The 24,092-nt window shown below is 37.2% G+C and overlaps 1 protein-coding gene across 11 annotated transcripts in view; it reads right to left on the reverse strand.

Annotated features, from left to right (window-relative positions):
- Positions 1 to 11,156, reverse strand: part of LOC128020632 (nuclear factor 1 X-type-like) — an 87,814-nt gene extending 76,658 nt beyond the window's left edge. For 4 of the 11 annotated variants that reach the window (XM_052607297.1, XM_052607306.1, XM_052607254.1 and 1 more), the window contains exons 1-2: positions 9,655 to 10,608; positions 3,367 to 3,450 (exon numbers count right to left, since the gene is read on the reverse strand). In XM_052607297.1, the coding sequence (XP_052463257.1) occupies positions 3,367 to 3,450; positions 9,655 to 9,657 (87 nt within the window). In that variant the 5' untranslated portion in view covers positions 9,658 to 10,608. Of the gene's footprint in view, positions 1 to 1,337; positions 1,589 to 3,366; positions 3,451 to 9,654; positions 10,610 to 11,109 lie in introns of those variants that run through there. The other 7 variants (XM_052607269.1, XM_052607265.1, XM_052607278.1 and 4 more) reach the window with 5 other exon arrangements.
- Positions 11,157 to 24,092: the final 12,936 nt, after the last annotated feature.

Consider the following 24,092-nt stretch of genomic DNA (forward strand, 5'->3'; position numbering starts at 1 on the left):
CCGAGACGACTCCCGCATGCGGCATGAAGCACAGACAAGCCCTGCGCGCATGGACGGCACACGACTGCAAATGCAATTTTTAAATAAACGCATCTTTGAAAAAGTTTGCTTCTTAAAAAAAAAAAAAAAAAAAAAAAAAAAAAAATAGGCTAGGGCCCTACTCCTTGTGCAAAAAGACTTCAATTGTAGGCCGTCAGAGATAAAGGCTATATATTAGGATACATTGTCTATACATTCCAAAACGTACATCTGTGTTCAAACAGGCTACATGACTACTAACAGCTTAAACACTGCTTAATATTTTTAAGCATTATATACGTGGCCAAAAATGAAAGCGAGTAAAGTACATATACAGTTTAAAAGAAAAATGTCTTTCAAAGATTGGTGACCGTAAATTTAGTCAGCGGATTAAACCTCGGCCTATAACAGCCTGCTGTCATGAAACTTTTCAAGGGAATAATTCAATTGTAATCTTGAAAGTAGCCCACTTGTATTACTCCTATGTTGATATTTGTAATGTGTTGCACAAACAATATATTTATGCATAAAAATGTCCTATAGGCCAGCGTGCGTATGGTAAGACTATGAAGAAAAAAAAAGTTCAGAAATTATGAATTAATTTATATATATATATATATATATATATATATATATATATATATATATAATTGAATAGCACATTTTAAGCTGAATATATACACTAACTTACTGAATAACGTAAAAAAAAAAAAAAAAAAAAAAACTAATTTCTCTCACTTCAGAAATAAACCCCGTCCATTTATCTACAATAAAATAAGCATAGGCTACTTAACTACTACAGGAGAACAAAACGCATCTCTGAAATGCACATGTAACATATTTTGGCAACATTTCTCAGTCAGGACAGGCAGATCAGTGTCACTTCATGTCTCTGAACTCGAGTGCGAGACATTCACGCAGTTCATCACAATTCATAACAGCTTGGGAATACAACTAAATTCATTTTTCTACAATAACGTTTTATAGTTTGACATCGAAAATTCAAACCGTTTACTTAGAAGAGCTTCCTCTCCGGGCAAACCCATCTCCTTTTATATAAAATAGATTTGGGAGAAGCGCCATTTTCTCTTCGATCCCATGTGCAACGAAATGCGCGAGAAGAGTTCCGGAACGATAACGCGCGAGAGCTGGAAGCTGGAAATAAACGCGCGGCCGAAAATAATGTTCTCAAAAGTGCAAAGCGTAACCTGTGATGCATTTATTAAGCAGCAACAGAGAAGACAAGACAGGGCATCGGTTCTATAATGCAGCATCCGCACACACAGCCACGACTGATTAATTAAATGAAGGCATTTTACCTGTGTCAGGCAGTACGGAGAGTACATAATTATCTCAGAGGCGGGAAATGAAACGCGTTTTGAAGTTGAGTGGAAGTTCGCTGCATTGCAATAGCACGCCGTCCCCCTTGCGCCTACTCCATGCTGCTCTCGCCGCTAACCCCGCCTCGAAGGCAGAAAGTGAAAGCTCAAACTTTAGGAAGGAAAAAAACTTTTCTCTCCTACTTGTTCTCCCCCTTCACCCTTTTCCTATTAAAAAAAAACAAGTTCTCTCCAACTTGCAAAGACTTACATTCATCTAGTGACAGAAAAGGTGAAATGCACAAAAACTTGGGTTTATAGAATACATCCATAGCATTTAAGGCCACAGTTTTTTTTAAACTAGTGAGATATAGCATTGCCATAACTGCACACTAGTTTCCAAAGCATGCAATACAGTTAATTTACTTTTGGCACATGTTAAAATGAATTACAGATCAATATTTCCAGGTCAGTTTTGAGTATTTCCCCCTTACTTCAACTCCAAATGCTAAATGGAATATAAATTTGCATTTGTATTTGAAGTATATATATATATATATATATATATATATATATATATATATATATATATATATATATATATATATATATATATATATATATATATATATTTTTTTTTTTTTTTTTTTTTTTTTTTAGTAAAGTTTGAGTAAATATGGTATAAAATTCATTCAAGTCATTAAGCCTTGGGAATCAGTGCAAATCCAATCAAATATGAACGGGTAGTTCAATGTCATCAGGACTGACTGCATTTGGTTTGCAATACTTTCCCCCCATGCAATCTGTATTTCGATCAGTCAATGGAAGGCAAGTAAGCCCTCTCTCCCCCTCTCTCTTATTCTATGACTCATCTATAGGCTCCAGTCCTGCATCACAGTATTGCAGGGTGGTCTCCTAAACCCACATCTGTTTTGTGGCAAACCACAGCGCCCAGGCTGGCTAGCGGCACGCTCAACTATGCTTATCTTGCACCTTCTCCAGCCGTGCAACTCTGCTGTGCCACTGCTGTCAAACTTTAAGAGGCAGATTAGCCTGCACTTTTATTAGGGCTGCTTTTCACAGACCACTTAAACCAACACCTCAAAAGAGATTTACTAATATGGCACAATTTAATCCAGGACTACAGGCATAATCCAGCACAAAGTTTAATCAACATCTGGGAAAACAGACCATGGAGAGTTAGTCAGAGAAAAAGGCTCACAGGTTGGCATTACTACATTGAAAGGCACAAATCCAAAACCACAGTATTCTTGCTTCACACACATATATCAATGCAGCCATTACTCCACAAAATAGCATGAGTTGAATGAAAAAAAAAAACAATTCAGCTTTCAGCGCACACATACTTTCACACACATACAAATACATGCACACACACGCGCACACACACCCTGTTCTTTGTTAAGCAGACCCACAGTTGAGTTGTGGTTGCAGCAGCTAAGACTTCCATTAAAACTCACATAAGAGAACCATATGCAAGAGATATAGTTCGTGTGTGTGGTTTCAACCCAACACAAACACACACACTTTGCTTTATACCATTCCCTTGTGGCTGGCAGTTAAATAATCCTGATGATATTTTATGTAGATATCTCCTGCAGCTGCTTCTCCACATAAACTCTGCATTCCTCTCAACACAAACCACCATCTTACCATATGACCATGTAAACACAGCATACGAGATTATAAACGGGCGATGAGATTTATGATGCACATGTACACACTGTTCTCTCAAAAAAAAGCTTTACCACACAGGATACGACACACATAATGAATCAAAAGCATTATAGGTTACATCTCTGCTCCATTAGAGTTTGATAGTTTGTTTAACCGATTACAGCTCATCTTATCTCAATCTGAAGTCCAACTCTGTCTGGCCTGAAAGCAGATTCATTACATCAGCCATGAGAAAGAAATCAAAGTTCAGTTTGTCATGTTACACTCAGAAAAATACAGAAACAAATAAAACAAACAATAACACGGAGGTAAAGAGGAAAATGGCTGGTACCCTGTAGGATTCAGGCACTAGGAAACACTCTGAGATGCCAGAAGCTCGATGGGGACCCTCATGCACCAGATACGATTCTGTGGCCTGTAATCCAACACAAAACAGATAAAGCAAATTTAGTCATAGGGTCATACAAAGTCTTACCAAGAGCTGCATCACAAAGCCTGAAACATAAGACTTTAGTGGAACATACCTCAGTCAATCACATGGTCTCTAACTCTTTTTGTTTCTCCATGTTCTATATGTGTTCAATGCGTGAATAAACCAGTATGTCAAGTAGAAAGTCTAACAGACAGCACATAGGCGGAGCATTCATAGAGCTGCAGAAAGCTTAACCTTCCTCTGTTATGCCTTCCCCAGGCATGCATGATGTGCATATGTGTTCTGTTCATTTGGATACTCCAGTAACAGCTGGTTGAGAAACAGTTTCCTCATCCCAGCTCCAAAGTGTTTTTTGTTTATTTAATTTTTTTTGGAAAGAAGCAAACACTGACTCTATTTTGCTTCTTTTACTTTGATTTACTTTGAAACAATTTTGTCTCATAAATTGCTAGAATATTTCACAAATAAATGGCAAGAAACATGTTGAATTAAATTAGAAATGTAAATGGTGGAAATAGTATTTTCTAGTAAAATGTACTTCAATAATTATTTGTTTTATTTACAACATGAAAAAAAATCTATTTTTATAGTGTCCACACTGAAAAAAACATATTCACTTCTGAAATGACTGTACATTGTAAAGCATGAACATTTAATAATAAATAGCATAAAAACAAGCTCAAAGTATGTATAACAATTTCAATTACATAAAGTAATATCCATATTAATATTCAACTAGACTCTCATTCAACACAGATTTAGTCTGCACTGAAATTACATTTGATGGTACTCCGATTTTAGCTCAAATTCTACAAACTTGCCAATTTGGTGCTGAATTTTTTTTATGGCAGCTGCATATTATTATAGTTATAGTATTTCAGGCAACACTGCACTTTAATGCATTGGATAAGACAAAAAAAAGTTTGCTTTTGAATCACTTAGCAATAAGAGTACTGCTAAATGATTATATGTGTAAATAATAATCGTTTGATTGCAGGATTTTCTGAATGATCTTTTGTTTAAATTTAAGTTTTACTTTATTGTCCTTTACAGGAACATTGCCTTGGACTCAAAAGCTGCAGTAGTACACAGCAACTGTAAAACAACAACAACAACATTATTAAGAAAAAATAAAATCCTTAAAACAACAGCAACTTTAAAGTTACACGTTTTGAATGGAATGCATGGCTCGATGGAAGGACATTTACTGTAGATGCAAGAACAATTCTTTACGATTTAAGGTGATGCAAACCTACATCTATATTAAAAAGAAGAGAAAAGCAAAAAGAACCATTTGAAAGAGTAAAACTCAAAATTTTACAAACCACACCAGGTATGTAGTGAGCCAACCAGGATCTGATTCAACAACCATTCACCACACACACCAGTAATATTCAAATATGAACAATATAATCTTTAACCACAAATAAACGTTTGAGTGCATAAATACATTTCAACATCCATTCCAGCACATACGCGCACACACAGTTTGCTCATAATAAGACCCAGGCATTGGCACCAGGTTCGGGCTGTGGTGAATAACAAAGCCTATTCATATCCTCCCAATGTAACATTAGCCTTCCCAGTTTTCCCTCACTTTTATAGGATCTTAGCTACGGTGCGCAAAAATCTCATTCAAGCAGGAAACAATTGCTGATTGGATTTATTAGAACATAAACATGCATTTTCATAATTAAAGAGAACGATTAAAAAGCACACGTTAAAAAGCACACATTGCTCAGACAAGTTCAAGGCTCTCGCTGTTCTGAGAAAGAAAAGCTAAAGAGTGAAAGCTGTGGGAAGGAGCATTTCATGCATGGGGCAGCAAATAGCAGTAAGCAGGAGAGCCCTTCACTGATGTTTGGTGAAGCTCTCCAGCTGTTTTTAAATAAACCTGACTGTCATTTAAAGAACATTAACCAAAAGCCCAAACATCTAGCAAAGAGTGACCCAATTGGAAGGTTGAAAGCACTTGCACAAATGTCAAAATCCCTGACAGACTCTGAATGCTGCTCGGTTGGATTTCTTTAAACGGATTTTAGCTATTGATTGACTCAAGTGTTTACTTTTGTTTAGTTTCAAGGTATTGATTACTCTCATGTTCCAGGAAATCAGCTAACCAGATTTCACCTTGCGCTCTTTCCGATGGCTCCCATCACTCTGAACCGAAGCAGAAAATGGAAAACCTTCAACTGACTCATTCGATTTGTCTTAATTTAATTGACTCGATTCTCAACCCCTAAGATAAACCAGCAAATTAAAGCCGTAAGCGAGGCCAGGCCGCACAATCCAGCTGAACAAACTCAACTCGACCGTATTTCTCAGGGCTGAGATCATCCGTTCATTTGTCTTGTCCACAGATGGAGAACAGAAGTCTACGTTGGCGCCTGGAGGAACTCAGAATTTCACTATTATCCTTATTTCGAAAGGAGGAACCTTCATACTCATCTTTGCCTCCAAAAGCTCCTATTTTTCTGTAGTGAGCTATTAATTATATATGGGCTGTATGCATAAGGAGCATATGCAGGGTCCATATGGCCAGCCCTCAGCCAGAATCTCAAGCCTCTTCTTAATTAACATTTTAGAGGCGAAACACACAGAGAAAAGAGGGACATTTCAAAGCAGCTCTGGGAGCCTCTGACCTAATTGGAGTCAATGGAGATGTATGTAAATGTGTTAATTACGACAAGTTTCCTCACTCTCGCCGATAAATAGAGCTCTTTGTTTAAAATGTTTAATTGAAGGGGTTCCTCCATAGGTCCTTATGGGGGAAGAGAGAGAGAGAGGTGTATATGGGTAGGAGGCATATGGCAATACATTTGTGGTTTAGTGGAATGTTAAAGTGGTTAAGTTCCTGATTTCTGAAGTTTTTCTCTCTCACACACACACACGCACACACACACAGACACACACTTTGTGGTTTGGAGTTTAAGAGTGAAGTGTGTAATTTCAGCGCCAAACAGCACTGCACAATTAATGACTGTTTCAAACCACTTCCAAACCCTCATTGACTATTGTTCGCGCAAACTGGTGGTCCCGGACCCAAGCTCATGTCATTGGTTGAGCCAATGTTATTTGAAAAATAACATAAGAAAATGTAAGGGATTAGTATCCATGCAGTTGGGTGGTCAATTTTTGAGACATTGAAACTAAAAATAAATTTGCTGTTATTTAAAACTGGTAAACAACATTAGAGCTCACTGACTTCCACTGTATTGACAAAAAAAAGCTTTTTTATAAGGATTTTTGTTAATTTTATATTTTTGGGTAAACTATCCCTTTAAGTTGTTTGCTGCCAATGGTTCTTGGACCCAAAAAACACTGACATAACAAGTAACTTTTTTTTTTTTTCCTGAATAAAATTATGTTTAACCAACAAACTACACTGAGATAGAGTGACTTGATTACTGCCAATTTAAAAACAAATGTGTGGTTACTACTTACACACAGTATTAAGCATAATGATTGACATTGTGTCAACAGAACTCTTCAAAATAATTCCAACCTCCAAAGGTTTCATTAAATCAATATTAGAATTCTTAGCTTGAAACCATTACCGTGTAATGCATAGGGTTAGCCGTTTTGAAAATTATCAAAATATGAGCAATAGTAATAGCACTTCTAGCCTTTTCTTATCAAAAAACATCTTTCACACAATTTCCAAAAACACAGTAATTCACACACACACACAGCATTGCAATTATTTGTTCACTCCAACACAAAGACTACATATGTATCTGCTAACTTTACACAGAACATTCCCACTCACAACACACCTGGCCTTCCTCCACACATCCAAAAACCAGCTGGCCTGAGAACAATCAGCACAAGTCGAACTCATTTTACTTTTTCTTTGTCTTTTTTTTTTTTGTCTCCAAATGACACAGCAATTACTATTAACACCATTGTTTTTTTTAATTATTATGATTTACTAACTGGCAATACCGAGCCAAGTCAGCATATAAACCTGTCCTCTATGGCAACTGCATCAAAGAGAGACAGAGAGAGTAAAAAAAGAAGAGGAGAAAAGAGGAATGAGAGAACGAGTGCTATAAAAGGATGAAGCGTCCTTTCTCTGTGTGTCTGCCAGAAGCACCTCGGGGAGAACTGGTGGAAAAATGTGATTTTTTTCACACCAGCATCTCGGAGGCAATAGCAGAAGGAGAAAGAGAGAGATGGCCAGACAGACTGATAGAGAGAATCTGGAACAAACGAAAGGCTATTAATTATTAAAGCTCTGTTTGGGGTTTTGACATGAGTTTTCTGGCTCACGCCAAACCCAGTTTGCACCCAGCACCTCTGATCTCAACTTTCACGGCTTCTCTTCTCCATAACGTGCTTGTAACATGTGCACCAGGTGCATGCTTTTGCTAGGAGTTTATAAGCGCATATGCATGAGCATTTGTGTGTGCAGGTGTGCAGTGGGGTTGTGGTGTTCGTCTGCACATGTTCATCACTGTTAATCGGCTGAATAAAAGTGAGTAGGTGGCTTTGCATTACAGCATCTCATGTGCCAACACAGATGCCACAAACACAAAACGTCCTCCCATAAGAAGTTTACACCCAGAAACAAGTTCATGCAGCCATCCACCAATCACTGCAGGGCACTGCATCCATGGCAACCCTGGCATTGTGACAACCAGTCAATCTAGAAAAGACGGTTCTGGAATTCACAGCCTGAGCCGAGTCTCCATAACTAAGTCCGTGAGGATATACTACTTCACACCGTCCAGATGCTTTAATCTGACTCAAGTGCTTGACCTCGCTCGTGGAGAATTAGTTAGCATTTCTTTTATTACGTAGATCTCACAGGTGTGCTTGGCTGAAGAAGGTGTTCATCACATTGGAAAGATTAGTCATGATATAAAAATGCTCGATGCAGGCAAATGTGGCGTTTCGTATTCAGATCCAGCCCCTTCAGCCTGCAAAGGCCTGTTAAGCTCACGTTTAAAGTCTGACTTAAAGCATAGAATTCTCCATCTGAACACAGCCTGATGTGCTTCCTGTGCAAATATTTATTCAGACAAAACTACTAGAGCGTGTAAATCTTAAACTAACACATAACTGGAAGTGAAGTTGCTCCTCTGAACGCATTTCAGGTTCTATCACACACCTGTGTAAGTCTAACACTGTAGGTTTAGAGAAACTGATCACAAGTATTCATTTGATATAGTTTCAACTTTCATTATATAGAGCATAACTGGTTCAAAATTTATAATGCTGTTCTTTTTTTTTCTTTTTTTTTTTTTTGCTGTTTGAAAACTGCCTCTTGAGCTGAAAAATCCCTTACTGAATATATTTTAAGATAACCTACCCTGCATGGCTCAAAAGATCAACCTGTGAGGTATTTAGACATGGCAAGATGTGCTGCCAGCTTTCATCACATTACAATGATAGTACGTCTCAGTAGTTGTCTTCTGACTGATGTTTTATTCATCTATTTATCTTTTAATTTACTAATTATATTTAAACTACTGGTAGCAGGAACATCACAACACTGGCCTACATGCTCAACCCCTGAAGAAAACCCTCAAAAACCTCTATAAGACAATCTACTGCAAGCAAATACTCTTGCAAACTTATATTAATTAAAAAAAATAGATTTACATCTTTTTAAAATCAGTTTAATTAGGCCAGATAGTTTTGCTTTATAATGTGGAACTGTGCGTGTGGATTTAGACCTTACCTGAACACTTCAATTTAGATGTTGCTTTTGGAGAAATAATGCCATCTGAATAAATATCAACGTTCAAGATCAAGCTAAAATTATCATTAAACAAAAAAATAAATAAAAGAATAGAAAAAAATACAATCAAGTCTAATGAGAATTATTTGTTTAAATTACGTTAATTTAGATCTTAAAGACTTATAACGACCATATTTTTTTTGTATCTCGAGGAATCATAATCATAATTACTATTAATAATAATTACATTATAATTATTATATTCCCTGCTAGACACCGATTTTTTTTTTAATGTTCTTATTTTAAAGCGTTTTCCTAACAGCTACACAACAGTTAGAAGCTAATAACTGCGTGTTGTATAAAAGAGGCTTTTTTTATATTTGAGCGACAATTATTTTGTGCTTTTTACATTTCTTAAATAGCTCTGCTTTGATGTTTGAAATCTGTTGGCTTCGATCTCTGCAAGCAGTGGGAAAGATATTGATTCTCATAGCACGTACCATTGTAGTTGAGGGGAATCTGCCAGCTCTCCTCAAAGACCCATTTTTCTTTAAACTTTCAGCGTCCAAAAAAGAGGAGAGGGAGCGGGTGCACCAGTCGGTTTCTCCGGTGATACCGGAAGAGAAAAAAGAACTCAACAAGTCGGGCTGTTTCCCGGAGCTTGTTCCGTCTGTAAAAGTAAAGCTTTCTCCGCCACTTTACGAAACGATGGATTATCGCCGTCTCCGGGCTCTGTTCCTAAACTGTTCCGTTTAAAATATATTCTCCTGTTGTCATCAGCCGAGCGATGGAGCCTCGCTGTCGGCACCGACCGGGGAATGCACAAGCCCGGTTGAAAGTCTCCGCGAGCGCCGGTGTAGCTACGCAGAACTGCTTGTACGAAGACGTTCTGCGTGACAGTGAGTGATTTTCTTCGTCTTTATGTCCTGAAGTCAGTTCCTGTTTGCCTTGAGTGCATCTCCCTCTTTCGATACTCCGACTGTCCGCACCATAACGGGACCCCCGCTGTTCCCGGACAGAAGAACGCGAGAGGCGTCCACGAATGCCGTTGCAGTCAGGCAACAATACGAGTAGTACACATTGCGACGGTCTAATCCGTGGACGCACTGAAAGGATCTTATGCCTGTTGGCTAAAGCTTACTGAGGCTGTATTTAAATCACGGGAGAATAAACCTCCTCTCTCGTGAGTAGCTAAATATCGGTGGTAGCCTCAGTCCACCCGAGGCTGCTCCGGGGTAACGGGTCGGAGAGGCGTCGAGCTGGTGAATTATTGATCAGCGTGTGGCGCTCCGCGGCCGGCCGGTGTGGCAGCTGCAGCCTCGGGGCGTTAGTAGAGCGGTGGCGCGGATGACTGAAGACCGAACCAGACTCTACACACAGGGATAGACGGGAGGGAAAAGGAAATAAATAGAACACGACCCAAAGTGCTGGAAGTAAAGAAATACCAGAGTCCTATCTTGCCTGCTCTAGTCTACTGATGATCAATGCGCGAATTATTCCGCGTGTTTGGTGGGGTTGGGGGGTGGGGGTCATTTTAGGACGACTTTCTGTCAGTAATTTTCAAGACGCAATCAACTGAGGTTCGGCTAGTGCGGCCCAAATTGTCTTTTGATGCCCCTAGCACAGTTGTCTAATTTTCAACTATATATCTTTAAGACATTTTAAACAAACAGGGTATAGTTTGATATATGTAAATCAACAACGTAAATAATGACAGCTTTTGTTAGTTATGTAGATGGTTGCATTGGTTTTTCTTCATAAGTGTACGATAACTTCATTTTTTTTTTTTTTTTTTTTTTTACTAATTGGTTTTGGTTAATGGAAAGTTGTTTTCAAACGCTGTTGAATCGTAGGCCTACACACTTTTGTGAAAATACGTAGGCCTACTTTAAGAGGACAGTTCTTTTTTAATTTAAAAGACAGAAAACACGGGGGAAGATTTCAGTAATCGTTGCCTGCAGCGAATACAGGTGTAGACTGTCTCTCGAGACCGGTGTCTCATGCCACCCGTCAGATTCTTCTGAAACGCAACAGACATCAAGTGCTTATCATTAAAATAATAGAGTGCATCATCGTAACCTTCCAACAGGAAACTGTCCAACAGGTGCAGCATCGGATCACTGCTCATTTGAAATAAAATGGGGTTGCTTAGCCTACTTTTTTTCTCAGAAAGGATTTCATAGCCCCAATGGTCCAGAGTAGACCTATTAGGCTTCAATTGGACTTGTGCTTTAAGCAGTAGGCTAGAGTTCAACTTATTTTCTACTGACCGATCAAGCCACAGAGTCAGGGATATAAGATATGTTTATAATTGTGATTGAAATACAGGAACATTGAAATTGAGATCTTGATGAACACATTTTGAACAGTTTCAGTGTAATTTCACAAATCACAGTTTCAAAAAATCTAAAGTCTTCTGCTCTTATGTGACCTTGGGCAAATTTGAGGAAACTGTAAACTGTAAACCACTACAGTGGATTTCTAAATAATTTCCCCAAATTCTAACGACGTAACTGAGGAATGTAGGCCAGTTGGCCTATACAACTTTGAAAATGTTTCACTTAAGATTAAAATAAAACCAGGGTCAACCTTTTATTTTTTTTATTTTTTATTTTTTGTATTTCTTATTGTAAATTGTCTTTTTGATAAAATTAGTAAGAAGTGAGTGATCGATAGAGACAGCTTCGTCTTCCACGGCAAGCAGTCAGGATATTTAAGAAATTGTATTTATTTTTTACATGTAGCTAATATTTTTGTGTAAAAAAATTAAATTTAAGATTCAATAGAAATAATAATGATAATGCTAATGAATAATGCTAAATAAATAACAGGTTGAAGAATTTAGTTCTTGTTATTTGTTAACAATATAAGATAGGTATATCTAAATGCTAATATATGCTCATATGGCATAATAATTAAAAAAATGTTAAAATGTTATTTAAATATTTAAATAGGCCTAGGCCTAAGCGTCTCACAACTTCATTGATGATATATTTCATTTTCGTTTTACCAGATTATTCTTTAAATTAAATTAAACTGATCATTTATCAAAATAAAAATTTCGCATTTCGTAATATTTTATCCAACTTGCCACTGCTCTCATTGTGCATAGGCTATGAAATGACAAACAAAAAGTCTTTGTAAAATAAATAACAACTTTTGCATTAGTTTAGCACTAATAAGGCATATTATAAGAGTGATAATATATAACTAATAAGACTAGTAATTAATAAGGCGTATTATTAATTTACTGAGTTTATCCCTCGCTATTGGCCAACACTGATTTCGTTATTTTAGCTTAAGCAGCCTACTGTGTTTTTAAAGATTTCTGAAGCAATTTAACGAATTTTCAAAACTAATCAACCTTTTAATGAATTTTAAGCATAATTTAAAAAAAAATCGTATTGCAAAATGGATCAAATTAGAAAGAACGATTTAATCACCTAAATAAATCCATTATTTTGTACTTAAATGTATTTTTAAAAGTTTATACCCAAGGACAATTACTTAAATTTCGGGGCAATTTGTGTGTGTGTGTGTGTTTAATATAATAAATATGATTAAAATAAAATAAAGCGTTTCAGACAAAAACTATTTTTAAAATTGAATCTTCTATAATAATACATTTATTTCATAGGCCTGTCGGACAATACTCTGCATATAGCTCTAGACATTCAAATGTAAAATGGTTCAAATACAAACAGTTCTGAAAAATGAAAGTGAATCTCTTTGAACATTCTCAAATACAGGCCAGTATTATTTTCTCGATTTTTAACTGTGTTGGGGATTTAAATGAGGAATAGCCTAAGTCTAAATATTTACAGCAATAATAGAAGTAGAAAATGGACAAGCACTGCTACCGAGAAGATAATGAATCCTCAGCTTTGATCATCAAACGGTTCGTTTATCACCTTGTAATCGAATTCTGTGGACCTGTAAAATGCCCGGTGTGTGAGTTTATTGCAGTGAGTGGCCGACGAGCGTCTGACAGAGCTGAAAACAAGAACTTCTCACTGCAGCTTCTGTGAGAAACCTTCTCCGTTGGCTCGATTTCACACGGAACAATTAGAACCAACAGTAAACTTCGTTTTTTAACGATCGAATAATGCGTTCCAGGTCGAGTTTGGAGCGACTCGAGCTCGCCGTTAATTGCGCTCACACAGCGCGAGCGAGAGTAAGACCGGAGCGGGTTCAGCATCACTGAAACGACAGCTGAAGTTAATGAGAGTCTAGCGCTGCCCCGTTCACCACAGCACCTCTTAATGTGACCGCAATGCAGCGTCGGCTGAGCTGAGTCATGCTGGTTTAAATCCTGGCACAAGACAAGACATCAGCTGTAATAAACTCTCAGTGCTGCTGCAGAAACCTGTACTCCTGACCTGAATGGACCTCAACTGTAGGCTATATTTATATCTAAGAGGGGTCACAAAAATGTTGGTGCATGTGCTCAGATATGAAATATGTTAACTACACTGTGAAAAAAGGCAGGTGTATCTACATGTAATTAAATTGTATAACACTAATATACATGCTTAAATTATATATATATATATATATATATATATATATATATATATATATATATATATATATATATATATATATATATATATATATATATATATAAAAGAATTGTTACAATGACCTAATAACAACTGAAGGTTGTCATCAATAATAATATTACTGTCCAAATACTAAATACCATTAGTGGAACACCTACAGTAAAACAATGCTTTAGATATTACCTAAACAACACAAAATGAAACATAAACAATCCAACAACTAACTCAATAAAGAATTTTCTAATATATATAAATAAATATATATATGATGGTTCATAGATTTCTGGGAAAGGCATTTTAGTCACACTAGAAGATAAATAATTTTTGTGTACAGAATGTCAATAAAAATTATGATGATAAAAGAACAGATCATGAAAACATAAAAAAGAGTAGTACAATAAAAACATTAAAATGTTTTAAAATGTCTGTTCTGCTTATAAAAAAAAATGGTTTCAGCTGCTGGTTCCTGATGTGTAACCATTTTTTAATTGGTGGAAGACAGAGAAAAACTGCCATATGAGCTTCCTCTCTTGTTTTAATCTGGCTCTCTAAGTGCAGTTTTGAATGACAAAACATTATTTTCCCCCCGCCGCTTCTTTTCTTGGTATTCTGTAACTGTCTTCTGCTGTTCACTTTGAGGAGAAATGGAAGCCGGAGAGAGAGAGGGCGAGCGAGCGAGCGAGCCAGAAAACCCAAGAAAAACAGTTACTCCCAAGCAACAAAGTGGCAAGAATGCGAGTCTTGGCCTCGACTGCTGCTCTTAACATTTTCTCATCTAAAAGTGGACGTTTCCAGAGAGTCCAAATGGGTTTAAGATAGCTCTGACACAAATTCAATTATAATTCACTGCAGGACATGTGGACACATCCTGTTACGTAGCTATTGTAGGAAAAGGAAATGACACGAGAAAGAACATCATTTTTAATCATGAATTAATTACATTTTAACAAAAGCGAATCTTATTTTTCAAAAGGTGCCCTAAAACAAACCTTTAGAAAGAGGATTACACTAGCATCAGCTCAGGTTTGAGGCCGTGTGTGTGGTCATTGTAGTGAGGGGTGTGGTGCGCGGTTCGTTTATCTCCAGTTCACCACCACAGGCCTCGTGGTCTGATAGCTGTAGACTTGCCCGGCAGCCCACAGACTCTGGCAAAGCCACAGACCACAGCGAAGGCGCTTCAGTCCGGATAACCTATCTTTATATCTGAAACAGAGTGGCTTGGACATACGTGACCTTAGCCTTAACGTGCATGAGTCAACGTCACTGTAGACCACAAAAAAACAGCTAGACTTTCTCACTTTCTTATATGCCAAAGAAGGAATATGATGCAAAATAAAGGTTCACTGCTTTTACTCAAGATACATTTTCTAGCCTAACTGGTTTAATTTCATCCACTAAAATACCTTTAAATAAAACCATTAGAGGCCTCAGAATATATGCATTATCTTGCTGGTCCAATGACTAACATTTGTACCCAAACCTCTTCGTATTTCTTTCATAGCTGAGCTACAAAGATATTGAATGTTTTTCTCCACTCACACATTCTTTAATTTCTTTCTTTTAACACGTCTGTTTCCTTATACCACATGCATAATCCACGGAGTACATTTTCCCAAAAAGACGCCTCGACACAGGCATAATGTTTCAATTAGTGTTTCAGTTTGTGTCACTTTCCATTACAGTGTCCATGTTCCAGTGCTATTACGTAAGCAACTACTGAAATAATGTCCCACGAACAATGAGGACATTGTTATTGTTGCAGAGTTTTTGGTCAAATGTATAACATGGCTACTGAAGTGCACTCAATATTTGCACTGATGTAACCTTTGCCGGAGCATCTGGTGTCTAAAAGATGAGATGTAAAGTAATAGAGTGTATTAAAGCAAGATATTTTCATGTTTTTTTTATACAGTATTAAATCCATTCCTTGTGACTTTTTTTTATTTTTATTTTAAATGTAATGCTGAACAGGAAAACACATCTACACACTAATTCTTTCACAGCCTCATTATTTGTAATTGCATATGTATTTATAATTTTGCTCTTGAAAACTACTCTTACTAAATTTTTTTTTATTAAGACTGAAAGAGTTGCTTAATAAAAGTCATAAAATTAAAAAATAAAAGTTGTGTTTGTTAAGATCATCATGATGAATAAAGCATGTAACAGTCATGAAGTTTGATGGTCAAAGAGCTAATTAATTTTCTGCAATAATTTAAAAGCAAAGGCAAAGAATACTATTGGGTTTTTGTGGAGGATAATGCTGACTTCCAGGTTGGCCTTCACTGCAATCTTCACTAGAGCTGTAGTCAAGTCCAGCTTTGTCGAGTCCAAGTCAAGTCCAAGTCCAGGACTAGTCGAGACCGAGTCAAGACCGAGTCCAAAGAGGTTCGAGTCCAAGTCAAGTCCAAGTCCAAAAGTTTCGAGTCCAAGTCAAGTCCGAGTCCAAATGAGAGAAAAAAGGGTCCTCTTCAAGACCACATACTTAACTACTGATAATGTTTGTGATGCGAGAGAAAGCATATCTCCTATTCTAAGAAAATAATTGTACATTATTATTTGTGATGATCAAAAAGCATGTGAAAACTCTGTAGGACAGGGGTCTCCAAACTACATCCTGGATGGCCAATGTCCTGAAAAGTTTATCTCCAACTGGCCTTAACACACCTGGAAGATTAATGTGTCTAGTAAGAGCTTGATTAGATGGTTCAAGTGTGTATAATTAGGGTTAAAGTTAACAGGGGTGTTACACAAGATCCTGGGCCCTATGCATAGGCAGTCCTGATGGGAGCCCATGCCCCCCACCCATGAAAATATCCAGGTAAAATAAAATATATTTCAGATTCCTACTTTTCAAGGGCCCTCTCTTCCTTTGGGGCCCTGGTAATCAGTACTGGTTTTACCCCCAGTCCGATCCTGGGAGCTAAACTATAAAGGACACTGGCCCTCTAGAACAGAGTTCGGAGCTGTAAGGACAAATTATTTTTATGTTCTTTATTTTCATTTTATTTACTTAATAATGCTGCTTTTGCTGACATTATGTCTGTGGTCAAAAATTAAAATGACTGATGCCCAGACACACGCACACGCACAGAGACACAGTGCACAGACACACGCAAAGCTCGGGATATGACAAATGCGCACAGCAAAGAAGGGATACGTTTGGCTCTACTGGGCATGCGCACATAAATACAGCGACATTTTTGTCATACTGTACTTAGTGCTTGCATAGACTACTCTGCGCTGTCGGAAACAATCAACTACTCCAGCATGCATTAACCATAATGCATACAAAGTGTTTGCAAGTACGACATGAATTTTAGAATTACAATATTGCGTGGAGCTGTTACTATATGGCCTTATCTATGTTGCATGTAAAAATAAAATATGTAATGTAATAATTAGGGTTGTGCCTGAAGCCGAATTCCTTATTCGGAATGGCACGGATAATGGCTTAAAAAACGAATAACGCTCAAGGAATAATTCTGCCTGAATACTCGGCTGAAGCTGACACAGTCTGGTGTTTGCTAGATAACAGGTGAGCCAGGGGATCAGCGCCAGAAGTGAATGAATGTAAACTTTATGAGTGAAAAGAGAGCAAATCAAACACCGCATTGTTGTCGCCTCTCTGTGCATCTCTCAGAAATCAGAGCGTTGCAAGAGTAATTTTACCTATAATAATAGGCTACATCATACACGTTATAGTATTTGTATATATTTAAAAGGCAATGATTTAAAGCTTAGGCTACGGTATGATTCGAATGAATGGAATAAGCACAGCGCGCTCACCAATCAAACAGCAGCGCTGCGCGTCTCAGTCTCTCAAAAACCAAACCAGTTCTCTCTCAAGAGTAGGCTAATAATCAGCTTAGATATGGATACATTGTCTACTTGTCCTACATGTTTGCATCTTTACCTTTTGCTGGTTTGCGCGGCACACACACATTTGTTTAGTGAAGTTCACTAAACATTATAGACTCGCTTAAAGTGTTCTGCGTACTGAAAATGTGCGCATTGAATGGATTCAGTCGTGTTCAAATGATCACTAAACATTTGTCATGACATCTCTCTGCTTGCATGATAAATATTATTTTAGAAATTAATAATTATTTTAGTTTAACACGACATACTTGTTCACTGATAACTACGAAAAAAATATAAAAAGTCATAACAGTCTTATCAAGTAACTGTACGATGTTGTATCCGAATGCAGACAGGAAAAATTTTGTGATTGTTACAGATACAAATACTGGCTGTTACATGACAATTTAAATATGTAATGTCATAATTATAAAGTTTTTAAAATTTATATATGTAACTGTTGCATAAGGCTATACATTAATAAGCGTTTATCAATAAAAAAAAAAAGATTTAGTGTTTTCATTTGCAATAGCATGAACCACGAGTATAGCCGAGTAACTCAAGCATTTTTTTTATAAAAAAATCGGCTAGTAGAAATCAGAAGTCTTGCAACCCCTATACTGTACAACAATAATTAGTATTTCATTATTGTAAAGGGGACGTTTGAGGCGATCTAGGTGTAGACGTAAATAAAACACAATCTAACATAGAAAATTAAATTAGAAACATATAAACTTTTCAGGTCGCAGCAAGTGCACCGCTGGTCATGCACATCCTTTCCCGGAACAATACTGAAAGCTGAGATGGAGAAACAGATGATCAAGGATAGACATTTTTTAAATGAATCTATTATCAGAGCTGGAAATCCATTTATTATTTGCTGAAACTTATGCATCTTCATGGAGAGCGGGTCATGGTTGCCCAGCAACAGCAGACGCCACTGGAGCGCAAGCGCTGATTACAGAGTGCTTTGGAAATAAGGAGAGCGGCGCGCCTAGCGTTTTCCACACGTTTTCAGTCGCGACATCATGCAAATGTGGTTTTGTTTTGAAGGATACATTTTTTATTTTTTATTTTTTTGCTGGACTCGGTCGAGACCAACTAGAAGACTTGGCGAGTCCAATGGCCAAGTCCGAGACAAGTCCGAGTGCAAATGCAACGAGTCCGAGACAAGTCCGAGACGACAGAAAAATGTCTCGAGTCCGGACTCGAGTCCAAGACCGGACTCGAGTACTACAGCCCTAATCTTCACTTGAACATCTCACAACTCTCATGGTAAAGTTCAATCTTAACCCAAGGCCTGTCTGTGATTAGGTAAGGCCTGGGACCACCAGCTCTCCGCAAGTAACTCCAAACAAAGGACGTTTCTTAAAAGCCAAATCATGTTAGTTGTACTGGATCACCACAAAGTGACCTTATCAGTGGAGCACACTGCCTGTGGCGTTTGGCCATATATCGGCCCAGGGTCACGGCATACCCCTGGCTGCTCTTCAGGCTCACTCCTGTCCTTTGCTTACAGCTCAAACCCAACAACAAAAACCCAACAAACCGCTGTATGCCACTGTGAACAATCATTTAGTTTGAGAGTTGTTCCAATGCCTGTATGAATTTTCTTGCCTTCTACTGGTCCATCGCATGGGGTTGATCAACAAACCAGTGAGCGTCCTCATTGTCTCGGTTGGGCCTTGTTACCTCGTTTCTGGAAGCATCTGTGGGACAAGAGGTCGGGCTCCTGGGTGGACGCCACCGTTCCGGTCACTAGAGCATTCGAGGGCGTTGACTTTGGTGCTTTGGGGTCTTTCGGAGCCCAGCCTGGGGGCATTCAGGCAGATGCTGGGGGGTTATTGGCGTGTGAAAGAGGATCGCTGGATGCGGGACAGCAACAGTACTGTGGTGTGTGCATCCAGGGGGGCAGATTTATGTAGAGATTGAAAGGACTGAAGAAAGACAGATTGAAGTGAAAGACTCATATGCAACTTTATGATACAAATAAAAATTGCTGCTTCATGCCTGCTTCCATTGCCATTTTTATGGCCAAAATCAGGTTAAAATATGATAAAAATATCTAAAGATTAAAACCTGCATTAACTTAAAATCTTTATTTGATAAAAACTCTGAAACTGAATGTTCAATTTCAATTACGAAAAAACAAAAAGACACTGAGATTGAAGGTCTTGTGTCCTTCTGTTTTACTTTCTGGTAGCACATTGTCTGTCAACCATTATTCTGATTTTTCTCAAGGGTATACAGTGTAAACACGGCTGTTTAACTCTTGGTTGACAGCAGCTTTAAAGTGAAGGTACTTGGTGTGCAACAATGCAAGACTTAGTTTAATAAACACATTTTATAGCTGAAGTTTTGTTGAGTTTGCAACTCCTGACTGGGAGGCTTTTGTTCTAAAAACTTGTCTTTTTAAGATTTTTGGATGATGTCCTGTTTAATTAAAGCCTGATTAATTCTGCATATGTTTTTTTGCTGACTGTTCTTCCTTTGGCTTTTTCTTACAGGTCTCTCTTCCCTTAAAATTCCTGGCCTTTACCTCTTTTGCCCTTCTGTTCTCTCTCCCCATCTGTCTTTTACAGGTTTAGATTCTGTGGTCTTCTCTTCATTCTTACTCCGTTTCTCATCTTTGTTTTGTGAGCTTCAGCTGTTTTTCTTTTTAGATCTCCATCTGGGCATGATTAATTAAGTAAGTGATTCATATCAATCAGAAATCATTTCTGCATGAGCCATACCTGTATTGATCTGCTGTTGTTATATCAGCATTCTGTCTCTACCTTATGAATTCCTGACAGCAGCTGTAGAGTCGGAGGAAAATAAATCTTCCAAAATGTCTGAAGAGTCACTTACCATTAATGGGAACATAAAAAAAACAAGCATCATGGACTTTAATTAAACTGTATAGCAGTACTGAATCAACTTTCCATATAAGGCTATTAAAAGCTGTATTTTATCATTTAGAACAACAACAATATAGAAGATAGAGTAGAATATAACATAAAATTAATGCATTCAACTAAATAATATGTGCATTTAAAAAATGTAAATGACTGTAAAACTATGTCTTTAAAACCTCATTCAGTGCTCACACCAAAAGCAAAAAATAAATAAATAAATAAATAAATAAAATATGGCAATAAAAACAATTTCCACCATTTTTGTATTTTACCATTTCTTTATTTTTTGTTGTTCTTTTTGTATGTCTTAAATTACAATTCTGCAGGCTTTTCTCAGCAAATACTTTACTATGACTATATATGCAATTAATTTGGTAAAATATATATATATATACACATACATACACACACACACACACACACATGGTTTCATTTTATAAATTAGTCATTTTATAAAAAGCTTTGTTATACATACAAAAAGAGCTAGAGAGGAGACCATGAGGACAAAAGTAAGGAAGAGTTAATTCTTTGGCATTAGTGAGAATCATTTGGCAATGAAATTTCACTGAGACAATGAATATTTATGATGATTTGCTGAAACCACACACACTCACGCAGGCTCTCCAACACTTGGTCACAGCGCATGGAGAGCCAGCTGTTGCTAGATGACCTGAGCATCTGCCCTTTCAGAGAGTGAGATATTACAAATATCAGTGGAACTGTGACAGGAATGACTGGTGTTGTTTTATTACTGTCTCTCAACCAAACAATCAATTACTCTACCTGGTTTAATCTTAATGTCTCTCTCGTTTCACTTGGGATATTACAGTGAATTAGTATGCATGCATAGTCTACGGTGTGTGTTTGTGTGTGTATATATATATATTAAATGTCAATGGTTTTCTTGCCACTTCTCTTAATCTCATTAGTATACTAAGACACATACACCACACCCAGCTTTCTTTCAGTCGCATTAGTGCCAGTGCCCAGGCTGTGATGCCAGCAGTGCAAAACTCATGCCCAGACCTTCTGCCGCTCCAGATAATACACTGTGTATGTGTGTGTTTGTGTGCAGATGCACAGGACAGTGGGGATTAGTGAATAGATTTTTACATGCACCCTGTTTCACACACACACACACACACACACGCACACACAAACACACACACACACACACAGTGAGTTATTCATATTTCTTAGAAACAAGTTTAATGTTATTTTATTCATAATTACATTTATGACGATGTGTATTTCAACAATTATGATTCAAATGCAATGCAGGTTGCTTAGGTTTAAAGAATCTTCAAAATGCATAAACGTACATGGGGTCACCATGTTGAATAATTTCTTGCAGCTTAAAATACATAAAAAAAATGCTTAATGTAGTGTTTTTCCAATGCTCTAGAGGGTTTTATGAACATAAAACAATATACAAGCATAAAAAAGCTACAAAACCAAACAATACAACAATAGGCAATATACATTTAAAATTTTAATATTCACGTTGATAATACAAATGATACATTAGGACTTGCGTTTACTGACCTAATAAACTCCTTTGGAGTCAAGCAAAATGTCACCGGGCCCACTCATCGTTTTAATCATACACTAGATTTAATTATATCGCATGGCATCGATCTTACTGCTATAGATATTGTACCTCAAAGTGATGATATTACAGACCATTTCCTCGTATCGTGCATGCTGCGTATAACTGATATTAACTATATGTCGCAGCGATACCGTCTGGGCAGAACTATTGTTCCAGCCACCAAAGACAGATTCGCAAATAACCTGCCTGATCTATCTCAACTGCTATTTGTACCCAAAAATACACATGAATTAGACAAAATTACTGACAACATGGGCACTATTTTCTCTAATACATTAGAAGCTGTTGCCCCAATCAAATTGAAAAAAGTTAGAGAAAAACGTACTGTACCATGGTATAACAGTAATACTCACTCTCTCAAGAAAGTAACTCGTAGTCTTGAACGCAAATGGAGAAAAACTAACTTAGAAGTTTTTAGAATTGCATGGAAAAACAGTATGTCCAGCTATAGACAGGCTCTAAAAACTGCTAGGGCAGAGCATATACACAAACTCATTGAAAATAACCAAAACAATCCAAGGTTTTTATTTAACACAGTGGCTAAGTTAACAAATTACCAGATGCCACCTGATTCAAATATTCCACCAACGTTAAATAGTAATGACTTTATGAATTTCTTCACTGATAAAATAGATAACATTAGAAATACAATAGCGAATGTAGATTCTACAGCATCTAACACTTCAGTTTCATCCATCGCACCCAAACATAAACTGCAGTGCTTTACAACCATAGGACAGGAGGAGCTAAATAAACTTATCACTGTATCTAAACCAACAACATGTTTATTAGATCCTGTACCCACTAAATTACTGAAAGAGCTGTTACCTGTAGCCGAAGAACCGCTTCTCAATATCATAAACTCGTCGTTATCTTTAGGACACGTCCCAAAACCATTCAAGCTGGCGGTTATCAAGCCTCTTATTAAGAAACCAAAACTAGATCCTAGTGTACTGGCAAATTATAGGCCTATTTCAAATCTTCCATTTATGTCTAAAATTTTAGAAAAAGTTGTGTCTGCTCAATTGAGCACCTTCCTGCATAAAAATGATCTGTATGAAGAATTTCAGTCAGGTTTTAGGCCCCACCATAGCACAGAAACTGCACTTGTTAAAATTACAAATGACCTGCTCCTTGCGTCAGACCAAGGCTGCATCTCATTTCTAGTCTTACTTGATCTTAGTGCTGCGTTCGACACCATAGATCATGACATACTCATAGATCGATTACAAAACTATACAGGTATTCAAGGGCAGGCTCTAAGATGGTTTAGATCCTACCTGTCCGATCGCTACCATTTTGTTTACTTAAATGGGGAGTCATCTCATTTATCATCAGTAAAATATGGAGTGCCACAAGGATCCGTCCTAGGTCCCCTTCTATTTTCAATATACATGTTGCCCCTTGGTAATATTATAAGAAAATACGGAATTAGCTTCCACTGTTATGCTGATGATACTCAGCTTTATATATCAACGAGACCAGATGAAACTTCCCAATTATCTAAGCTAACACACTCAAAAAAATGAATTTTTAGTTTTGTTCACTTTACCTGAACAATTCATGTTGAATTAATGCCATTTTGGCTATTTTTCATTTCAACATGATTGTGTCATGTTAAACTGACTTAAACCTGTCTCTCGTTGGTTTAACATAAAGTTTTCATTTTGAAAGAACATGTTTCAATCAAGTCCCTCAAAATAAGTTTTACACTTCCCATCATGCTTTGCACAGGACTGGATATGGGGAGAGAAAATGTTGAAATAAAGTGTTATTTTATGCAGTTTTTAATAAAATGTGATAATAAGGAGACTTTTTCATGTATAATGCTCTATTATGTGGGCATTTTAAAAGACTTTATATTGGTGTATTTTGTGCGAGTTACCATTGTGGTGAAGTGTGGAGCTTGTGGTTGGGTTGAGGACCTGGTTGAAAGAACGTCTAAAATACTTAATTTAAAAAAAAGCAACTTTAATGAGAGTGCTAGTGTATGATGTACACATAGT

The sequence above is a fragment of the Carassius gibelio genome, chromosome A1, assembly GCF_023724105.1.
Source record: "Carassius gibelio isolate Cgi1373 ecotype wild population from Czech Republic chromosome A1, carGib1.2-hapl.c, whole genome shotgun sequence".
NCBI classification, from domain to species: domain Eukaryota; kingdom Metazoa; phylum Chordata; class Actinopteri; order Cypriniformes; family Cyprinidae; genus Carassius; species Carassius gibelio.